The sequence below is a fragment of the Dermacentor albipictus genome, chromosome 2 (assembly GCF_038994185.2).
Source record: "Dermacentor albipictus isolate Rhodes 1998 colony chromosome 2, USDA_Dalb.pri_finalv2, whole genome shotgun sequence".
NCBI classification, from domain to species: Eukaryota; Metazoa; Arthropoda; class Arachnida; order Ixodida; family Ixodidae; genus Dermacentor; species Dermacentor albipictus.
In genome coordinates, this window is record NC_091822.1 from 92,378,457 (window position 1) to 92,401,799 (window position 23,343).

General features: G+C 44.0%; 1 protein-coding gene across 5 annotated transcripts in view; it reads left to right on the top strand.

Annotated features, from left to right (window-relative positions):
- The window catches only part of LOC135902761 (neprilysin-1-like), a 125,062-nt gene that overhangs the window by 22,027 nt on the left and 79,692 nt on the right, over window positions 1-23,343 (top strand). For 4 of the 5 annotated variants that reach the window (XR_010564584.1, XM_065432992.2, XM_065432993.2 and 1 more), the window contains 3 exons: window positions 238-417; window positions 12,325-12,478; window positions 15,210-15,299. Coding sequence is in view for 4 of the 5 variants with exons in the window: in XM_065432992.2 (XP_065289064.1) it covers window positions 238-417; window positions 12,325-12,478; window positions 15,210-15,299 (424 nt within the window). In the remaining variant the exon portion in view is untranslated. The remainder of the gene's footprint in view (window positions 1-237; window positions 418-12,324; window positions 12,479-15,209; window positions 15,300-23,343) is intronic. The other variant, XM_065432994.2, reaches the window with a different exon arrangement.

A 23,343-nucleotide genomic window follows, 5' to 3' on the forward strand; every position in this document is an offset into this window, starting at 1 on the left:
GGCTGCTCAGTGGCTATGGTGTTAGGCTGCTGAGCACGAGGTCGCGGGATCGAATCCCGGGCATGGCGGCCGCATTTCGATGGAGGCGAAATGCGAAAACACCCGTGTACATAGATTTAGGTGCACGTTAAAGATCCCCAGGTGGTCGAAATTACCGGAGTCTCCACTACGGCGTCCCTCATTATCAGAAAGTGGTTTTGGCGCGTAAAACTGAATAACTTTTTATGTCCATTGCAGACTACATATCTCGTCAAATGGATGATATCCTTGAACCTGGACCTGATGAACCAGACCAGATTGGCTGCAGTGAACCCTGTTGAAATGATGGTGCGCGCTTCTCTTGACCTAGGTGTCAAGGCTGTAATCGCCATTGTTCTTAGGAAGCAGGACTTCCTAGCCCGCAAGAGAGTGATACAGGTCTGGTAATCAATTATTCTTATATATGAAGGTTGCATAACGATGTGAGATCCACGTGCGCCTGCTGTAGCAATACTGCTGATGAATGTGGAATGAACTTTGTACAACATGCACTTTCGATAACGAAGCTCCATCACAACTTGCTCTAGCGAGGTAGTAGCAGGGGCGTAGCCAGGGCAGAAGGGGGAGGGGGGAGGGGGCGCGGCTTATGGGGCTTCAGCTCTTCCCGAAATTTTTTCATGCTGTCCATGCACCGTTGACCAAAGCAACCCCTGGCGCCAGAAATGATTCTGGATTCTGTCTATAATGTATTTTGCATGCTCGAAAATATATTTCTTCGCGAACATTTCGTGGATTTCGTGGCAACGCCCATGCACCGGGATTCGCATAACGTAAGGTGTTGGGCTTCTGAGCACGAGATCGCGGAATCGAATCCCGAATGGGGGCCAAATGCAAAAGCACCCGTTGCTACTTAGATTTAGGTGCACGTTAAAGAACCCCAGGAGGTCGAAATTTCCGGAGTCCTCCACTACGGCAAGCCTCATAATCAGAAAGTGGTTTTGGCTCGTGAAGCCACGTATCTTAATTTTAATTTTCCACGACAATCCCCATCCCCACGTCGCTGATGTGGTTAATACTGAAGTGGCAAAGTTCAAATGGGAAACGCTGCAACATCCGCATACAGCTTAGACCTGTCGCCTTGCGACTTCCGCATTTTGGGGCAAATGAAAAAACAGCTCAAGGGAAAAAGATTCGTATGGGACGATGACGTGATAGAGTCAGTTGCAGATTTTTTGAAGCAGCAACCCAATGAGTTTTATGAGACGGGAATCTCCCGAGTCCTCAGTCAATGGCACAAATGTGTAAGTGCTCATAGAGACTACTTTTAAATAAAATACCCCGTATGTCATATATTCGCTTTGATTGACTTTCATTAGACTCGACCTGGTATATTATTTAGAATGGTTTTATATACGTGCTCTTTGTTGTGACAATTTCGGTGCAATTAGAGAAGATACACGAGCGGTAACAGATGCTTCTGCATAATACATTGGAATAAATGACAGCGTCATTGAGATTTTTCAGTAGCCGTTGCATATATACCAATATGTAAACAAGGTTCTTGAATGACAAAGTTTCATTGACATATTTGTCCTCAACTTGTTCATTCCATGGCCTTTACATTTTTCATATCACTGTCATGCACGGGCTTACTGGTTTCAATGTGAATTATAAAAACATGGAAGCATTAATATCAGTAATGTGGGCACAATTTTTGGCACATATGGGTACATCGTATTATTTAAAAAATACATATATTACTTGTTTTGACAGTGCGTAGCATTCAAGAATTCGTTTGCAGCATCTTTCGCAATGACAATGGAGTTATTATTCATGTAGTTGATATAGCTAATCTAATGGAGCCCCATCGTAGTGTGTGTGCTGCTGGTCATGAACACTCAATTAGGTTATTGCGCCATGCTGTTCTTGTGACAAGGATGCATAGTAGTGCGTGCGTTTTCGATAGGCTGAAGGAATGCGAACGTTGGAAGCGAAATTAGGTTAGTGGTAGGCGAGCGTTTGTTAGTGGTAGATATCAATCAATGTAAGCATTAAAGCTAAAAAAAATACATGTGGAGCTGTTCCGTGTGGGGTGGCCTCACGTCGATCATGTGTGTTTGTATTTAAGCCAGTCCTCGTACTAAGCGGAATATTTGTAATCTTTTGACTTTATGCACTGACTTTCAACGGTATACCTTTAATGTTCCAGGTGGTCAGTCACGTGTATAATTCATTCTGTAGATACACTACAAAGATGCAACAAATAGCGACGAAATAATTTCTAGAAAATAGCTGACTGACTGACGATAAATCTTATTCCAGCAAAACTACATAACATATAACTGCACGATATTAAATGAGGGCCCTTTACACATGCGAAAGCAAAAGAATGAGTGGCCTCGGCACAAAGAGCTGTTAGTCTTGCGAGGTCTTTATGTGTGAAGCGATACGTGAGCCTTACTAATGCACTAGGGACTTTTGCGTGTGATGTTAGCGACTTTAGCTGTTTAACTTGAATTCTCATATCTTTCTTTGGGCAATACAAAATTGCGCGGGAATATTGAGGAGCACTTTAAAGAATGGTAATGCGCAGACATGCGCATAATTGTGGTATTTACGGGAGGCCACAAAAGAACGTTCGCTTAGCCTAACATCAATGCTTCGGTCTGTCTATCATATTTACACTGTGGAAAGGCAAACACAGTTTCCAGAAAAATATATTTAATTTTATCTTTGACCTTCCAAAATACCGCGGAATATAAATGCTTTCGCCGCGCTTGCCTTTGTACTGCCTGGCAACTCGCACCTGGTAGGCCAAAGCAGAAAAGGCCACATAAGACTCTTAAGAACTAGCGACGTTTTTAGTCGGCGGTGCGGAACTAGGCAGTCAAGGATCGATTACGCGTTATTCCAGAAACTGTCTACGAACGATTAGACCGAGGGAGGATACATGAACACGCAAAAGATAGCCTATGTAGCCATTATAGAGGTTTAACTTTGAAATTTAGGAGACGTACTAACGCAAAACACGAACAAGTATCATGATAATTTCTAGAACTGAATGAAAAGCAAATAACAGAGGTTGCAAGAAACACCGAGAAGAAAGTGTAGGCGTTTCCTGCAGTAGTCTGGCAATATTGCGAACTGGTAGACGCTATACAGACGGAGATAAGACAGTAAAAGAAAACAAAAACAGTTGGATTGAAAAGAGGGAACGACGTAAGTGGCGAAAGAAGTAAATCAAGTAACATATAAAAGGGCGTAAGCAGGCGTCTAGCGATCATCGAGAAGTGAAAAAGTTCGCAGAACAAGAAGAAGAGGTGCTCCTCAGATGGAACAAATCCTCATAAAAGAAAGGCATGGGGACTGAGCTTGCGTAAGATAAGAATAAGTACACTATTCAGCATTGGATGCATGAGATTTGCGAAGGAGGAAAACGAGCACCACAAAGATTCCAGAACCATGTAAGAGCCCTAATGTCACAACTAGAACTTCCCAGACGACTATAAGGATTGAATACGGTAACATCGTAACCGTCTCACCAGACGTTGGGCTTCGGTACGTCACAGACACTGTTAGGGCTAACTTCGGCACAGAAGAAAGCATAGTTCAGACGCAAATAAATCTACCATCAACATCGAAGCCTGAGAGATCGATATTTACCATAGAAACATTAGCTGGAAAAAGGCAGGCGAAAATATTCTTAATAAGACCGCTGCAACACCCGATGAAGTCCCATTACAATAAACAAAAACCTCACCGTGGAGGGCAAGGCAGTGCTGACTAATGCCATTGAACATGTGATTAAAACGAATACTAGTTTGATCGCGTGAAATGAAGATGAAGCGATGAACCTCCTCTACAAAGGCAAATGCTAGAAGGATAGCTCGAGCTTGTGCAGGTGATTTACAGTAATGTCGGTGCTATATGGACTGACGATGCAAGCCATGCAATTAGAAATGTCTAAATGGGCGGAACGAAATGATGGAGTGCGGCAACTACGGATTGAGCTGAGACCAGGCAGACGCTTCGCAAATTTTGTGCTGACTCAGGGCGTAGAGATTTCAGTAGCTCAGAATACACTTTTATGGTTAGCATTTCTACGTAAGGACGGAGCCTACGACAACGTAGACAATGACTTGTTGCGGGGTATTCTCAAGCAAAACGGCATATATGACGATTTGCTGAAGTTGCTTAGGAAGATACGTATATAGAAACCACCGATGAAAAATTGTATAGGAAGGCCGAAGTTGTAATCAAGTTGCATGAATTCATAAAGAAATCAAGCAAGGAAGCCCTCGGTCTCCATGTTGTTCTTGCTTCATGTTAAGGACATCGAAAGACAACTAAAAAATAGTCACTTCGGATTTGATTCATCATACACCCGCCATGGTTGCTCAGTTGGCTGTGGTGTTGGGCTGCTGGGCACAAGGTCGGGGGAAGGATTTCCGGCCACGGCGGCCACGTTTCGATGGGGGTGAAAACGCCCGTGTACGTAGATTTAGGTGCACCTTAAAGAACCACAGGTGGTCCTTATTTCCGCAGTACCCCACTATGTCATGCCTCCCATAAAATCCCATAATTCAATTTCTTTATTCATCATAGGTGCGCAATGAACAAATGGTGAAGCAGAAGGTCCCCACATTAATATATGCGGACGACACAGTGCTACTAGTGAGGAATGCAAGATATTTACGTGCACTGGTCAATATGTGTGGCAATGCAACGGCAAATTTAGGCCTTAAACTTAGGACAGGGAAGTAGGGAATTATTATCGTAATTGAAGAGACAAGTAACAACGTGGTGTCGATTCAAGAGCAAGCAATATAAACACCTTGGTGTTTATATAAACGAAGCAAATACTCATTCAAGCAACTACCAAGATAATCTGTAATTAAAAGGGAAGTGGAATGGAGGACTAATTAAACGTAGGGCTATTCGGGGTAACAATAAATATGAGGTGGCGCATGGAATCTGAAAAGAAGTCATGGTGCCAGCGCTCACATTCGCAAACGCCGTTCTGTGTATAAAATGGGATATATTGCCGGGTTTGACTGAACATCGGTGGGCCAGTTGGTTTGTGAGCTCACGACAAGACCACAAATGTTGCATTTCAAGGGGCATGGATTTGGCCTCGTTTTAAGCCAGAGAAGCGCGGAGAAAATTTGTTTTGAAGAAAGGCTAAGGTAGACCGATAAAAAAAATGGGTGGCCAAAGTATACAATATCTGTACCTACAAGCGTGGGCTCAGAACGAGCGATAAGGACAAGAAAGTTGGCAACTATGTACCGCGGAATCAAAAGTGAAGATAGAAAACTAGGAGTAATGAGAAAGAAAGTGAAAGAAACAGAGACAGCGAATTGGATGCACAAAATGCAAACGAAGAATGTGAAAATTCACAAGAATGTGAAAAAAGAAATTATAAGAGAAAATCTGTGAGCTACTCAAATCTCTACGCCCTGAGTTAGCACGAAATTTGCGAAGCGTCTGCCTGGTCTGAGCTCAATCCGTAGTTGCCACACTCCATCATTTTTTTCTGCCTTGCTAATTGTGGCTCGTTTTGGTTGTCTAAGGACAAAAACATTCAGGAATAAATATTCGCAATCAGGTGGGGCACACTCTAATGGAATTCAAAGGGTTATACCCAGAGCGACCAGTACGTGACTTACTGCTTGCACAAGTGCTTGTGTTTAATTTAGACGGAAGTATCAGCCGGTCAGCACCCCAGAAAAGCAAGAAACATTTATGGCATTGGTATAAAGAAAGCAGGGGACAGACAGATACGACTAAATTTATTACAAGCATAGACAACGGTACAAGGTAGATAGAGAATATTAGAGATGTATACAAGAGTGCTAGGAGGACACGCATTGATAGCATACCTGCGTGACTTAAGCAGGCTCAGTGACCATTTGTCCGTGCCTCTTGTCAAAGCGATGCCAATAAATCACCATCAGAAGCAGCCAAGCACAGAGTGCGTTTCAAAAAGTCCATAAACGCTGACTCACGAACACCTCACTTGTGCTAAGTACGACAATAGAATTAGTCAGCCCTATCCTTATTGGCTTTCCCTAGCGTTTCAAAACATTTGGCTCGAGATTTCAATTGGACTATAATCTTTGTTTTAGTGGAATTTCGTGCGGACACACAATGGCAAGACTCGACATCTGAAATCGTTCGAATCCGAGAAACAGTGCCAATGACTTGTTCAGCTTTGCGCTTCTTGACACCTTTAATTTAAAAGTTACCGTTTATCGAGTACTGATATAGACTTGTGACACGTTTATCAAATTCAATAGCATGCTTTCCAAGAGTTTCACATTGAGTTTGGAATCGTCATTTTCGCTTTTCGGCTAAAGCATATTGTTTTTCTATTTCTGCTAGAAGACATCTAATTTCACAATTATATAGCACTATGTGAGAATTCAAGGCTTTTGGTCGCAATTCTTTGTATTTACAGAGCACATGAATTTCACCTCTCAAGTCTCTCTCCAATCATTCTCGTGGTAGCTTTACTTGTAACTTCGAAACGTCCGTACTTTTTTGACTCTCACGGTGTTATCACAACAAATTCAAAAGTTTAAACTGAGCATTCTTACAAAAACAAAAAGAATGTATTGTGGCAGTGCCAACAGTGCAGACGTGTGACAATATAATTAGCGGTTTTCTCCGCAAGGCGAAGCGTTGATTGTGATTGAAAATTAGTAGACTTCGGTACGAAGTGAGGGCAGTAGTTTTATCGGCCGTATAAACTCGGAAATATTCGCTTACTAACTAAATTAACCCTTTAAGGCGCCTTGTACACAATTGTGTACATTGTACTTCTGGTGTTTTTTTCGCGTTTAGGGCGCGCAATTTTCTATTAGGTTGGCTTTAGCACATTCCCAAACTTTAAACTGACAACCATGTGCATTTTGGGCACCATCTGTCGCATTTCGGTGAAGATGTTCATATCAAAACAAGAAATGGCGGACGCCGGAGCAGCAAAGAGCGGTGAGTCAAATTCCTAATTTTTTAGAGCCGTTTTTTTTATTGTGGTAAGCGAAAAAAAATTAGACGCGCTTGTGCATCATATGAAGTACCGAGGAGTGATAATTTTATCCTTTCTGAGGAGATGACCGAACGCTAACGCTCGCACGCGCATGTGTACACGATTGTGTACAAAGCGCCGTGGTCGCTGCAGAAATGAAGAACGCTGAGAGCTGCTTTGATTTTCTTTCCAGGTTTTTTGGCCATTCGTCGTTCTTTCTACAATGCAAACAAGTATAAGAAAGCCCAAAAGACAGCTGAAAGGCTTTTGGAGCTCATTGCTGATAAATGTTTCAGACGTTGGGGAAAGTGACGAAGAAGAAGCCACGTGCGAAGCGACCGACGCCTGCGTTGCAGCTGCGTTCACCAACCTCACAGAAGAGGAAGATGCTGCTGCAGGGGAAACGCAAGCTGAAGAAGTGGACACAGAGTGTTTTTTTCCTTTTGTGAACCTGGGTATCTGCAATTCTTGGCTGGACTACCACCGTGACAATCAAACGCTGCCTGGAGCTAAACTCCTATATTTGATGAATTTTCGCTTGCTTGCAAGCTGCCGAAGCATTAATTAAGTCGGTACTACCCGAGAAAAAGCGTGGAAGGCCTTCTCTTGCAGAGATCCAAGCACCACAACCAAAGATAGCGCAAAAAAGCAAGAATATCGCTTCCTTGCACCGACGCGCACTACGACTCCTTTGACTATTGGTCCGAATCCCGCGACCAGAAGGTGCGAATTAGGTGCAAGCTCGAGAAGTGCACACGAGGCGCCCGGATATTCTGCATGAAATGCGCCGTGCCACTCTGCCTGACGAAAGAGAGAAATTGCTTCCTCGCATTCCACAAGTGAATTTTGTGACCACCGAGGCGCTGTGTACACAATTGTGTACACAATTGTGTACGATGTTGCAAATAATAAAGTTTCATGATAACTTTCAAGAATTCGATGGTTTTGTGTTTCTTAGGTCCCAAAAAGAATGTTTATATATAAAAAGATTTTTTTCTATGCATAATTGCAAGCGGCGCCTGAAAGGGTTAACAAGCATGGTTTTAGCGCGCACAAGTAAACAAGAACAAATCACACTCGTTCACTGTGGAAACTCCTTGTCAAAACGCTGAAGTGAGGAAGTGCGGCAGCAGCAGCAAGCGAAGCTTCGTGCTCTCTATCGCTTCAAGGCAGACTGAGCGGCAAGAACACCGCACCCATGAGCCGTTGGCACAACTCTACACTCAGCATATTGCAACTGTTGTACACTGTTGTTGCCGGAGTACAACGCGGCTCCCTCATCCCCCCCCCCCCTCCCGCTGCCTCCTCGATTTACCCATTTGCGCCCGCGAGACAGTCTTGGTAGAAAGAAAGCAGGGGAGAGACTGATACGACCGAACCTTGTACAGCCATAGGCAGCGGTACAAAGTAGATAAAGAAGATTAGAGATGTATGCAAGGGTGCTAGAAGGAAAAGCATTGATAGCATAACTGTGTGACTTAAACAGGCTTGGTTACGACTTGTCCGCGCTTCTTTTCAAAGCGATGTCAATAAATCATCATCAGCAGCAGCCAAGCCCCGAGCGCGTATCAAGGAGAGCATAAACGCGGACTCAGGAACACCTCACTAGAGTTGCTAAGTACGACATTAGAATCAGTTAGCCGGAAGTGCAGCTTCCTTATGCAGATTACCTTCACGCGTCGTTAGAAGGCAACAAACGTTGGCGCGCAGAATCGGAAGGACTCAGTGCAGTAGCGCTTACGGAGAACTGCAGCTAAAATAAACAGCGATTAAGCTAGATGAAACACTGCTGCCTTTTTAGAGCGCAGCTCTTTGGCGTCCGTTCCTGGGTTTCGCGTCGTCGTCGGCGTTGTCGTCGTCGGCGTCGGCCTCGTAACCAGCTCGCCGACGAATCTGCTGCTCCGCCGCCGCGCATGCGCGCTGTCGGCTCTCCGGGCGAGGGAGGATGATGGAAGGGAGGAGGAGAGATTGTGGAGGAGGGCTGGCTACACAAATGGCTCTTTGGCGTCCGTTCCTGCGTTTCGCGTCGTCGTCTGCCTCGTAACCAGCTCGCCGACGAATCTGCTCCGCCGCCGCGCATGCGCGCTGTCGGCTCTCCGGGCGAGGGAGGATGATGGAAGGGAGGAGGAGAGATTGTGGAGGAGGGCTGGCTACACAAATGGCTCTTTGGCGTCCGTTCCTGGGTTTCGCGTCGTCGTCTGCCTCGTAACCACCTCGCCGACGAATCTGCTCCGCCGCCGCGCATGCGCGCTGTCGGCTCTCCGGGCGAGGGAGGATGATGGAAGGGAGGAGGAGAGATTGTGGAGGAGGGCTGGCTACACAAATGGCTCTTTGGCGTCCGTTCCTGGGTTTCGCGTCGTCGTCGGCGTTATCGTCGGCCTCGTAACCAGCTCCGCCCCCCTTTCATCCCCCCAGCGCTAGCAGCGACCGACTGATACCGCTTTCGTGAGTCCGCTACCGCACTCACGAAAGACGTCGTGCACTTCCTGCAACTCGCATTAACCGTCCATCGATCCACACCGATGTTAGTAGTGGGGGACTTTAATGTTGACATAAAGACAAACAGCAATTTCCTAACACTTATGCGGGAGAACATCCCGTTCCTCTCGCTCGTAACGCGTCCCACGGCTGTGACAACCTCGCGAGGCACTTGTATAGATCTCGTCTTTGAGAATCAAGCATTGGTGTACCAAGTCGAACATATATCAGTCTATTTCTCCGACCACAAAGCTTCCTTCATGACTGTCAAGAACTGTTAGTGGAGTCTTTGTTAAAGGAATACGTGTGAAAAATAAAAAAAAATTCTGTGATAGCGCATACATGTGTTGCTCGATTTCTTTGCCTCAATCTATCGAAAAGGTGAAACAGCTTATTTGCTGCGCTCAAATTTCGCATTAGGAAGTAACGTAATCGTCGGTAATTTTTTGTTATCGTGATAGCAACGATATGGAATCTCAAGGCGCCCTCCTGCTCACCGCCCACGTCGCAGTGACGTTTCCTATCAAGTCCAAGCACGATGACAAGTCCAAGCACGTCGACGTGCCCCGTATCTTGTAATTGCGAGTGAAAGCTCGCAAGGGTCAGCTGACCAGTGCGGCTTAATTTCCCGTGTTCAAAGGAGGAGAGGGGGGGGAGGATACGTGCCGTTTTCCGTCTATCGCCAGGCGCCGGTGGGAGGGGAGGGACAGGACGGGGCGAGTGGAAGGGTCGTTTTACTCTGGCGGCTGCTGCATACGTCGCAGCAGTCCTATGTTCAAAATGATTTGCGATGTGGACAACGCGAGTTGTCGCGCGAGTGTCATGTTAAAAGCGATCTGCGATGTGACAGAGTGCGGTTCGTGTGCGCGGTGCTTTCGACCCTTTGTTCTCGTTGAAGCGAGACTCAGGACGAAGGTTAATTTGCTCGCTGCTGCTGCCGTGCTACCTCACTTCATCTCTTTTTCTACCACTCTCCTCTGGAATCTGTTAATCCCATTCCCCATCCCTATACAGGGTAGCATGCCAGCTGTTGTATATGCGCCGGCGAAATTCTTTATTTCTAATAAATAGTCTCTCATTTTCTACCTTGGACCGCGAGTTTCTGCGGTCATTGAGCGACATGTGCTCATGTTTACGTGTACACGCATGACACCCTGCGTGTTGATTTAGTTAGTTAGTGAAAGTTTCCAAGTTTATACGGCCGAAAAAAAACTACTGTCCTTACTTCGTATAGCTGTCTACAAATTTTCTATCGCACTCGACGCTGCGCCTTTCGGGCGAAAGTACGACCTTTTTATGTATGTATGTATGTATGTATGTATGTATGTATGTATGTATGTATGTATGTATGTATGTATGTATGTATGTATGTATGTATGTATGTATGTATGTATGTATGTATGTATGTATGTATGTATATATATATATCTATATATATATATATATATATATATATATATATATATATATATATATATATATATATATATATATATATATATATATATTTGCGACACGAGACTACCTTCCACTGGTGAGAGATTTCGAATTGCTAATTGCTATATCGCCTTTTCCGCAATGACGAAGCTCCTCTGTACTAACGCTGTCATAGCGAAGAGACAATCTAGAACACAATTTTTTACATCGTTCTACAAACTTATCCTTACGCTTGATATAAAACCCCTTAAACCGTCTTTTCAACTGAGGGCATGCATTTATTAATTAATGGCCAGTACACCTTGACTTTTACACCGTACCTACCAACTACATTTACGAACTCCTCCGCGAATTCTTGTGCACTAGTTTGTAATCGTGATTTATTTGCATGCTGAAACGTGCATTGTTTCTTTCAACATAATGTATATTCACGTCTCTCATCTTGTTACTTTCTACGCTTTGTCCTGCCGCGCGACAACTCAATACCGCGCTATGGGTTTGGCGGCTCAGAGTTAGTGTACTGGCTCAAGTGAAAAATCTGAGCAAAACAAGCAGTGTACTGGCTCAAGTGAAAAATCTGAGCAAAACAAGCATCAACTGCGAAGGCGCCCGCACTGTTACTACTTTATATTTTCGTTAGGCTTAAAACATCCAAAATATGCGGGAACAAAGGGCCTTTGCATGTAACACGTAAGTTAGGAGAAAGCGTAGAGTTCCTTGTGTACATTCTATTGGCAGACCCGATGACCATTTATGGGATTAGGACTCAAAATTTACGGTGCTTGAAATGGTGTGTAGGGAGGTGCGTCAACTAGATGACGCTACTTTAATGAGGGAGGCTCCATACCGCGTTCGTGGCGCTGCTCGTCTGAATCGCCTTTAGTATCCTGCATATGCGTGCCTGCGCAAAGTAGCAACATGCGGGTCCCCTAGCTGTTGCCGATTTCAATACACGGACGCTATCGTCAGTTTCTCCTCTCGAGTTATATTAACTGTTATGTGTTGAGGAGTTCCGAAAGAGCCTTATTTAATCCCTGGTGCGTGCAGAGCGCTATCGTCTCCGAAGTCGTTATTATTGGTGCAACTTTCATTTTGCCAGAAAAAAACTAAAAAGCTCATAACGTTTGCGAGTGTTCTTCTCACTTGTTGTGCACAGTCCCTTTCCAAAACGGGGGTTAACGCTGCACGACAACTATAGCCCCGAGACGCGCGCGGTCTCAGCGGATCATCAAGAGCTAGAAATGAGTGCCAAATGATTTTGTTGTTTACCTAGGGCTTCGCCTCCAGCGGCTGACATATACGTTGCTGCAAGGTGCTGCGTTAACTTGACGTGTGTTTCCTTGCCGTGGCAGTGAAATTTGGAACTATTAGAGACATCTTCCTTTCGTTTTCATCCACAGATCGAGTACAGCAAAGAACAAAAGGAATGGATGATTCAGCGGAGCAGCGAAGATGATAACATTGACTACTACGCACGTCATCTCCAGCGGTACGGTGTCAACCCACCTGAGGACACGCAGCTGGCCTTGAAAATAATTGGATACGAAAGACAACGTGAGGCGTATTCACGTGCTTTTTTTTTCCAAGGTGTGCTCAGTAGCGTGGATAGCGCAAGCGCTGCTTTGAGCAACCTCTTATGTGCATTTCTCTCAGAGCGAGCATCGTTAGCATGTAGTGACATAAGCTTTTATATTATTTTTATTGCCTAATCTTCCTACGATATTCCTAACAAGACTTTACAACGTAAATTAGATACCTTGATCATTTTCTTACGGGCAGATATTCCAAATAAAAGATAAGACCTTCGGCGGTGAAGTACTGAGCATTGTAAATAAAATCCCGTGAAGGTGCTTTTCCTCGGCGGAAGTGTTTTCACATTCTAAGTGTAAACGAGGCAATTCTCTGTCCTGAAGACCTGTTAGCATCGTATTTAGCTTTTTTGAAGTTTGGATCTTTTTAAATCTGCACCGTATGCTTAGGCCGCGACGCTGTCTTGTTAAAGATCCCGGTTTTCAGAAAGAGTGCTTCCTCTACTTTTCCTACCATTGGCTATTTAGCGTTTGATAGGACCAGTCGTAACAGGAACAATCTCTAGCTTAATTAAAGCCCTCTGCACTTGCCAATTTCCAAGCCAATGCTTCGGTCCCCCACCCCATTTCTTTATGAATGTAACAAGAACCGGGTGAAAATCCTCTGTTTAGACTGGATCAAAGCTTAAACATAAATCGCAGTATTTATATCCGCGTTACTACGTAACTCGGAGTCGTGTTATTTTGCATCACGTCAGCAATTTTTGCGTTCACTACACGTACAAATTTATCAGATTATCAGAAGCCAAAAAATAAAGAAACCAAGGACACCATAGGGGAAATTACATGTAGTCATTAGGTGACCTAAAGAAATGATAAATTAATGGAAAGTAAAATGAGTATATTTCCACTGAGAACGTTCACATTTCTATAGCTATTGCCGGAGTAATACGACACTACTCACGATGTCTGCGAAGTTCTTGCGTTGTTAATGAATTGATGTGCAATATTCATTTAGGATTTTGTATACTACTGCCACAACTCTCAAGCACTCGCTTATTATACGTATGTTTAAACCGGAACCCCGGTAAGGTATATTTAGGTGCTTGTTATATTTTGTTTCGTTTTTCTCCTTGTGCGCTGTACCGTCTACTTTGCTGCCTCTGTGCAACGCACAAGTCAGGCATTTTCTCGAACTTTAGCCATGTCTGCCTGGACAATAAAGTTCTGACCTTTTCTGAAATTGAGCAAATAAAACATACCTACATAGATAGATAGATAGATAGATAGATAGATAGATAGATAGATAGATAGATAGATAGATAGATAGATAGATAGATAGATGGATAGATGGATAGATGGATAGATAGATAGATAGATAGATAGATAGATAGATAGATAGATAGATAGATAGATAGATAGATAGATAGATAGATAGATAGATAGATAGATAGATTGATAGATAAAGAAATAACGCCACAATGTACAAAACTCTGCACAGCACGGAACACCAGCCTGCGCTGCGCGAGCTGGTATTCAGTGCATAATCTGTTTACTCATGAATTTGAAGGCTGCTGACCATGCGTGAACAGGAGAGTATTGGCTATTGGTGGTTGCATGCGCTGTTATTGCTGTACAAATCCATTTAAACATTATTTCATTCCACCGGCAGTCATGCAACTCCCAAGCACCAGGAAATGCCCAACTGTTGCGCCTTTCGATTTAGGTAGTGAAATCGTCCGCATGTTTTTTTTTTTTTAATGCAGCTTCTAGACATTCAATGTCCTAACCGACAACGAAATCGCAGCGTGACACTGCTGCTCTTCTTCAGTATTTTAAATAGCTGCTGTGTTCTCGCGAACATATGTAGGTGCAGCCGATTTCGTCCCCTTTTGTTTTTTCACCCACCGCCATGTCTGCTATGCGTACGTGCCATGTGTTCATGTCACATATGTGGTTGTTTAGGATACAACGACGCTTTTTTTTTAATATGCGCCATTCGATTTCGATCTGTTGCTCACTTTTTTTAATGTCTCAAATTTAGCCCAAATGAACGAATTTAAGAACAAAGAAGAAAACAAATTATTAGTAAGTTGAAAGAAGTAAATGGCTGCAGCGAATGAAGGGCTGCCACTCCAGTGTCTCCAGTGTGCTAAATACGAGTGACCATAATGTTGGCACAACAGCGAAGAGCCGATCAAAAGCAGTTCATTGAAGGGTTCATGTGGAATTATTGTGACCTATGTCGTCACTCTGGTTGCTCGAGAGAAGACCCTCAACAAGAAGCGAATGTTATGGACAGCCAGGTAGACGTAGTACAAAGCCTTTTCATGACCATTTTACAGCCGCTTTCATTGTGAGCTGCTTCGTGAGATTGCGGATGGGGGTGCACTGTTGTGGGCAATAATTTCTTTCTGTGCGTGAGAGATAGGAAAGATGTTACGCACAGTTTTGATAGCTAATCAAAGTTTTTTCTTGATCAGATGTCTAGGAATTTTCGATCGAGCACAGTGCGTCCGTGAAATCTCGATTCATGCGTCATCCCTGCTCTTGCTTTTCAATTTTTTGACGCTGTCTGTCTGTGTGACCGCGTCTAACCTGTCACACGTCAAATGGGTCACCGGTTATTTTTGGCGCATGGAGATCCTCGCAGTCATATATATGCTTGCTCACTGCAGTTGGAATATAACAAAATGACCAGCTTATGTTTCATCATATTTATTGTTTTTGAATCTTGTGTCTTCTTCATTTTCCAGTTCGACGTATTGCGATTAGTGAGAAGAGATTCCTTAGGTATATAGAAATTCGTTTCCTCGGAAACTACACAAAGCCATACGTTACGCCAGGTACGTGGAACTGCTTCACTAGTTTCCCTACATGCCTGAAAAAGAATTGCTCCGCAAATTTTCGGACATTGCTTACCGCAAGCTAGTGATGGTTCATTACACTGCACACTTCAGAGAAGCCATAGGTGCTTTGATGTCAAACGCACCAGCCAAAAAAGGCGACCGTCTGCAAATAATTTTGAAAACCTTCAAGGCATCTATAGTCTAAAAATGAATTTCAAAGACAGGTTGTGCGGAAACAGGTTTATATGCCTTAGCGGCATTCGATTTGTAAACTGAGAGCAGCTAATGATATTGAGAAAATATTAAATTAGCCCAAATTGATTGAGAGCGAAAATTTTGTCCCAGCACCTTAGGGCAGACTATGCGTTACAATGCGTAGTAATTTGTACGCCTCGACTTGATTTGTTGACATATAGCAATTATGCTACAAAAAGGCAATTTGGGGCTTTTTTCGAAATTTTTTCTTAAGGGTCTACACGTATCCTTAGTTACTGGGTTGAATATTTTCATGAGTATTATGTCATAGAACTTGGCTAAACAGTTTTGTCACAAGACAACAACAATATATTAGAAGAGCACCCCCGAGTAGAGAAAATCGCACTTCGGCCATGTGTTCAGCTGTTTGCCTCATTAAGGTTTTTAACCTAAAGACTAGAGAGGCTGCGTGTTTGATAGAACCCATAACAAATAGCCTCCGAAAGCTATACATTGTAATTTTCGTTTTAGGTGAGGAAAGTTTATGAAATTTGGGCCGCACATACGGAGATGTTGGCCGGCAGTGAGTGCATCATCGCTGGAATACACGAATTAGGGTGAAGGCAAACTGTATCTACTGACCATGTCTTTTTCAAAACGGTGTTCTAAATGTGCTTCAGGCTGCCCCGGCTTTATTTAAGCCCCCTTCATTTCAAGTGTCGAGTAACTGGAATTGTTAAGCTAGAATAATCATTTAGGAATTAGCAATTTAGAATCTTATATACGAGCAAGCATTTTTCGTTCTTTCTTTTTTTTGCCGAGCGAATGAAAAAGGATCGGCCATTTTCGTGATGTAATATGCAGAAAATACCTGTTCAGTAGACAGGGTGGTCCCCTGCCTTTACCTTAGGTGGACGGACAGGCCACAATCGATGTAACACTCGCGTAGTTAGGTGTGAACGAATGCTGGGAATAAATCTTTGTTAATAGTTTGTCATCGTTAGAGACTGCCTAGACTACATCCCAGAATATGTACCAGGATTTAAGCTTAATTTATTAAGATTTTGAAAAACAATTTTTAGATAGTTGAAGATTGTACATTGTTTTTAAGAATTTTTTAACGTTCTGCCACAAACATTAATACGGCCTGTTTGTGCCATGAAATTTTAGCGCAATAAGCACTGGCTGAGAATTTCACCCAGATCGCAGACTGTCCGTCCGTTTGTCCGTCTGTCTGTCTATCTGTCTGTCGGTCTTTCCGTCTGTTCGCGCGTCCATCCTTAATGAGAGCAGCATTTCGGGCAAGCTGGTAATCCATTGCTTAAATGATATTGCGCGACATAAAAAACGACACGGACGTGAAAGACACGGTGTGTCGTCTTCTTTCACGTCCGTGTCGTTTTTTATGTCGCGCAATATCATTTATGCGTCCATACGTCCGTCCGTCCGTCCGTCCGTCCGTCCGCGTCCAACCTCTTTCAAGGCCCCTTGGTTGCGGTGTAGTTTATGGTCGCAATGGTAGTATATCACGTTGCAGTGTCGAGGGATCATTTTTTGAAACCTGGGGCCCTATAACGTAAAACTATTCGAAAATGTTTATATTCCAATGTACTGACCTCAAAATTGCGTAACCGCCGAGGCAAGCATCGGGCGGTTACCCGCAGGGTTTTCTGACCAGACCGATTAAACGCTCTGCTCGTTCATAGGAGGTCACTTCTGCTTGCTTCAAAAACGAATAGCATTGCCTACGCTGAGCGACGTGTTTTATTTAATTGGCTGACATGAGTCGAGGGGCACGCTCAAGAGGAGAGGGATTTGATGGGACCGAGCCACTTCACTTAAAATCGATAACCGGACGAATCGGGAGGTTGCGGCGTCTGCGATTGGTCCGCTTTCCCTTACTTACCTCGCGATGGTTGGTTGATAATCGCGGCGGCATGCATCAGAAGCTTAATGATGACGCTAAAATGGATCCTCAGCAAAAAGTAGTTGGCAGAATGAGGTCTTAAACGTGCCGAAAGTTGCACGGCCATGCTACGTTACACGGCCACGCATAAAGTTTTATTATACGCAAATGAACCCAAGCTTTCTTGTAGGTGCGAGTAACCAGTGCCTGGGTGATCGGCGGCAGCCATCTTTTATTTTTCGGAATGGGGCAGCCTTAACGCGTACACGTCACTTTGACGCGGTGAGTTATTGTGGTTCTGTGACGTCGCGTAAGAGGCAGGTGAATTGGGTGCAGCCCGAGAGCCTTTAACCAATAGCCGAATGCTAAGGGCGAAAAGACGTCGTATCGGAAACAACTATTTTGCTTTTCTTCGCTCAAATCATGCATAATTAGTGTGCACACGTAATATCCGATGGCGAGCTATGGCGGTTTTTGTGACGTCCCGTGACTGCTAGGCGAAGTGGGGGCGGTCCAAGAAAGTTTTTGACCAATCGCGTAGGGCTGATTGCAGAATTGGAATGGACAAGTTGGGAATAGTTTTACGTTATAGCCCTGCTGCCGCTGAACCAGCTTGAATCATTTGGTATGTCACACTGGGCATTTGCCACTATCCAATTGAAAAACTACTTTACCATATCTGCCCTGCAGGGCATCATCATACGAGCGTCACAGATATTCAACTGTCCGCTCGGTATTTATATTCAAATGTGCGCCACACGCGAACTTTGTGTTGCTGCCGCTGTGTGGCACGACGCGTCCACAAGAATGTGCGGGCAGGGCTTGGCTACATTATACACCTCATACATATGTCATTTCTGAAGTGTCAATACGGTGTGTTTCTTGATTCAAGATTCATCGCATTAATGTAGACACTCATCCTGAGCTGGTTTCTGCCGTAATTCGTTGCGACATCACGCAACAAAATTTTTATCACTGTTGATGGCAGAACTGTCAAGTGTTTAGCGGTTAGAGCAAGTATTCTAAGACCATAGCACGCCCATTACTATGTTCAAAATTTCTGAAAGAGAAAGTGAAACAATTCATGGCCTTGTACCTTCTGCAAAACCTAGCAAAAGAAGGAAATTACTGGAGAACCCACCTCACGACGGATTTCGACGGGAATACGCTAGTATGCAATCGATATAATGACACAACGTTTATGGAAACGAGTTATGTAAGAGGCGCGCGTTTCGACGAAATTCCTCTTTTAGGCTTCCTTTAGAACTATCGGTGGCATCTAGCGCCATCGCCTCAAAGCCTACTGCGTGGCTTCAGAAATCCAAAGCTCGCGGGTGCGTACGAATGCTATGAAGTGTGTCATGCGGCAACCGAACTGCTTTCACGCGCTTTCTTCTCGACACGCTGGGACATCAGTGGCACTTTAGAGAAGTCCGTGCACGACCAATGAGTCTAAAAGCGTGGCGCACCTGCGCGCGCGAACGCAGCGAATTGTTCTCTTGCTAGCGGCGCACTCAGTGGCGCTTTATGCGTGACACAAGTTGACCAGTGGTGCGCGGAAGAGTTCCACATGTACAGCTGTTTGTTGGCGCATTTCGCTATAGCGTCGGCGTGAAGGACATTCATTGTATCACTGAAAAGTGGCCTGTACCCAGTCAATTTTCGGTTCAGCTTGCGAAAGTGTTGGGCTGCCGTCCTTGAGCAGACCTTGTGACGACGGTTCGATTCCTCTCAGCGTCGGAGAAATTTTAAGGAGCTTTTGCATCATTATAGAGGTGAACATCCCAAATTCAGCGTATCTAGTTGTCTATGTTGACGTCAAAAACGTTCATTTAAGAGCGGCACATACCTAACATGATGTAGTCAGGGTCATTCCGTCGTGTTTTCTTTGTCAGCTTGGCCATCTGACTCTCGTCATCCGTCGTCGTCACGCTTCTACGCTGACCCAATGAATCATTTCATATGAGAGCTAAGACCTTTACCTATGCGCTCATGGTGGTAATGCAGTGATTGTCGTAGCATCGTCTTCATTCCAAGTTTCATCATGCTGCCGTCGTCGGTTTATCCTCGTTATACAGTCACCATGGATAATTGCCCTACTTTCGTCATCATCCTTTTGCGGTTTTTCAATCGGCATCTCTCCCAATTCGACATCCGTTTCTCGTCATGCCGTCGGTGCCACAGGATCGTTGGCATATAGTAGTCATACCCTCATAATCACTTAAATATCCTCACGCCCTTGTCGTTTTATCATCATTGAGTCGTAGTCATTAGTCGTCACGCATTGTCTGTCATACATGTTTGGGATGCCATCGCGATACTTCCTTCCTTTTGTATTCGTCATTCCACTCTCGCTATGCCGTCGTCGTCGCATAGTCGCCGGTACACCAATATCCTTATTCCGTCATCTTCATGATGTTTCTTCGCTATCGTCATCACTTTACAAATGGCTTCTCACTGTCATCATGCTGTCCTATTCACACCGCCTTCACTGTTCCGTCGACGTCACTTCATCCTCCTAATTCTATTCAAATCGAGCTCTCAACTTTCGATCGTGGCTTTGCGGCCGTTTTTAGCCATCGTTTTCATTGCGTCGTGCTCCGACAGTTGTCCTCGGGTATTGTCCTACCGTCATCATTATGCTATCCTGGTCGTTCCAGCTTAGTCATCCCCAGTCATCATCATCACGTCATCGCCGTCATACGGTGTTTGCGTTGCAGCCCTCATCACGCCATCGTCGTTGTACACTCTTCGTCGTCAGCGTATTGTCATCATGACTTCGTCATAAAGATGTCACCGTCACACTATCCTCATCATGTCGCTATTGTGATGTAAATGTACGTCGTTCGATTGTACCTACGTCGTTCGATTGAGATCATTCCTTGGCTACTCCATCGTCCTCAGTGCGTCGTAGTATTCTTCGTCATGTCGTCATGCTCATGTCAGGCATTGTTTCTTATACCGTCGTCATAATGCTGTCGTGGTCGTTCCATTGTAGCTGCTGCAACTTCGTCATCGGACTCTCATGACGCCGTTGTTGTTACGCCATCGTAGACAGGTAAGTAAGTCTGGTGGCCTTTGTTGCCCAATGGCGAATATTTCACAATTGTTCTCTCTGTTTCATCCTGCTTTCTTCGTCATTTTATTTTCTTCACTCCATCGATGGGATCTCGTTAACATTGCGTTTTTGTCATGCAATCAGCGTGACGCTGTCATGCTCGTCAGCTTTCTTGGCATGAGTATGTCATAGAAAACGGGGGCGATAGGAGAATTAATGTACTTGGTATATAGTCGAAGCAACCGAAGATTCAAAATGGCCACTGCGCAATATGGATAAATTTGGCTTTAGTAATATGTTTCGCCGCTGCATGGCTTGAAGGCTAATCCAATTTATTTATTCATTTTTATTTATTGGTACCTCAAATACCCCATTTGGGGTTTTACATGAGGGGTGGGCATATTTAGATAATATTTTCAATAAATGCCTGCTTAAACGATGAATGCCTGGTGTGGTGCACCGTTTCAGCAGGTAGATGATTCCAGTGTTTCGCTCTTTGAATGAAGAAAGAGTTAAGATGAGCGGAGGTGCGAGCTGGAGAGGGATAAACAGCCTTTGAATGGCTATAATGGGATGAAGTGCGATGCGCAGGCGTGATGTCGGCCTGATGAAGTAGTGAGTGATAAAATTTGTAAAAGAGGCACAGTCTTGCTGTTTTGCGGCGCTGCTCGAGGGTTGAAAGGTTCAGAGATGATTTAAGTTTAGTAACGCTAGTGTGGTAAGAGTAGTCGGAATGATTGAACCTTGCTGCACGATTCTGTATGGATTCTAGTGCTGCTGCCAGGTAAGATTGGTGTGGGTCCCACACTGAGCATGCGTATTCTACTTTGGGTCGAACGATTGTTAAGTATGCGAGTAGTTTTACTGAGTGCGGAACAAGACGTAGATTTAGGCGCAGATAGCTTAGTACACGATTGGCATGATTGCTAATGTTGCAAATGTGCGAGGACCAACTGAGGTTATTGGACAAGTTGACGCCTTGGTATTTATATGAAGTGACGGCACATATTTCCGAACCGGCGATAATGTAATTAGCTGAAATAAATAATTGGTGACGATGGAAAGTAAGTAGTGACGTTTGTTTGGCGTTGAGCGACATTAGCCAATTATTACACCAAGTTTCAATGACGTTAAGGACGGACTGGAGAGCGCGAGAATCAGCGTCGTTAGTAATAGGACGATAGATTACGCAATCATCAGCAAATAAACGAATTTTGGAAGAACAACCTATCGGTAAGTCGTTAATGTATATTAAGAAGGGTAGTGGCCCCAGGACTGTGCCTTGTGGCACGCCAGAGATAACGGGTGATAAGGTAAACGAGCATTGGTTAGCGTAAACGAACTGTTGACGGTTAGTGAGAAAGTTGCGTATCCATTGGAGAACACGAGGGTTAAGATTAAGACATGATAGTTTTAGAAAGAGCCGTTCATGAGGAACCTTGTCGAAAGCCTTTTCGAAATCTATCAAGAGGGCGTCTATGGGCATGTTTTGATGAAGATGTGAGCTGATGTCATTAACGAATAGGGCTAGTTGAGTCTCGCAGGACATGCCTTTCTGAAAGCCGTGTTGATTAGGATTAAAGAAATTAGCGGGTGTTAGGAAGTTTACAATATGAGAATAAATTATATGCTCCATTAGTTTAGAACAAACACTGATGAGGGAAATTGGACGGTAATTGTGGCACAATGACGATGATCCTTTTTTTGGTACTGGAATTATCTTACCTATTTTCCAGTCTTGCGGCACCGCTCCAGATGATAATGATTGCTGAAAGGTATGACACAAAAATACACTAGAGATGTGCGCAGTGTTCTTAAGTATTTTGGAATTGATTCTGAGGATGTTAATTTGAGGGATTCAGTTAGCTTGGTGATACCATGTGCTTCGATTGTTATGTCAGGCATCGTTGGGTAGTTGTGGTAAGGACAGTCTGGGAGGTCAGTGTTAGGTTCAGAAGTGAACACGGAAGAGAAGACAGAGTGTAGTACTTCAGATACTTTATGGTCTGGAACACGGTTATTATCGTTATAATAAAATAATAACCGTTTACGGTTATTTGGGGTAATGTATTTCCAGAATTGTTTGGGATTGTTTTGCAGCATGTTCGGGAGTGTAGTTGAGTAGAAGGTTCGTTTAGCTGTTGCGGCCAAGGAATCGAACTCCTTTTCAGTGACGTAAATTTTTTCCCAGGCCGGAGCGGTATTGTAACGCTTGGCTTTACGAAACAATCTTTTCTTTTTATTGTTTAGTCGTTTTAATGTGTTGTTGAACCATGGGGACGAAGGTCGCTCTGTTAAATGATGGTTGGTATGTAAGTCGTAGTGAGATCGATCATTTAATTTTTAAAAAGCGTCTAGTTGGCGCTTACTGTGCACTTAGGGAAATCTATAATGAACCAGCTGTAAAACTCGGTTAGTGCATTGTTGATGCTGATGTAATCACCTTTATCGTAGAGTGTTAATTTTCATTTTTGATTTTTTTGCAATGAGGTAGCTGCCAGGATAATTCTGCATGTAGTACCGAGTGATCACTTAGTTCTGGTAGATGTGTTATAGAAGAAACACTGTCGGGATGGGATGTTAAGATAAGGTCGAGTATGTTAGAGCACTGTTCGTTTTTGCGCGTTGGGGTAGATACTAGCTGCGTCAAACCAAAGGTGAGGCATGTGTTAGGTTAATTAAGTTAATTATCGTCAACAGTCCCTTTAGGAGGGGTAGTCCTGCAATTATCTTGAATTGAATTTGAGTTTATTCCGCAACAAGGAAATGTTACGAGGAGGACAGGTAAAAGCTGTAAAAACAGCTTGAGGAGCCCTGACCCCTATCACACGGGGAAGCATAGAAGCATGCGGCGAAGGGAGTACAGCATTTACCTCACACAC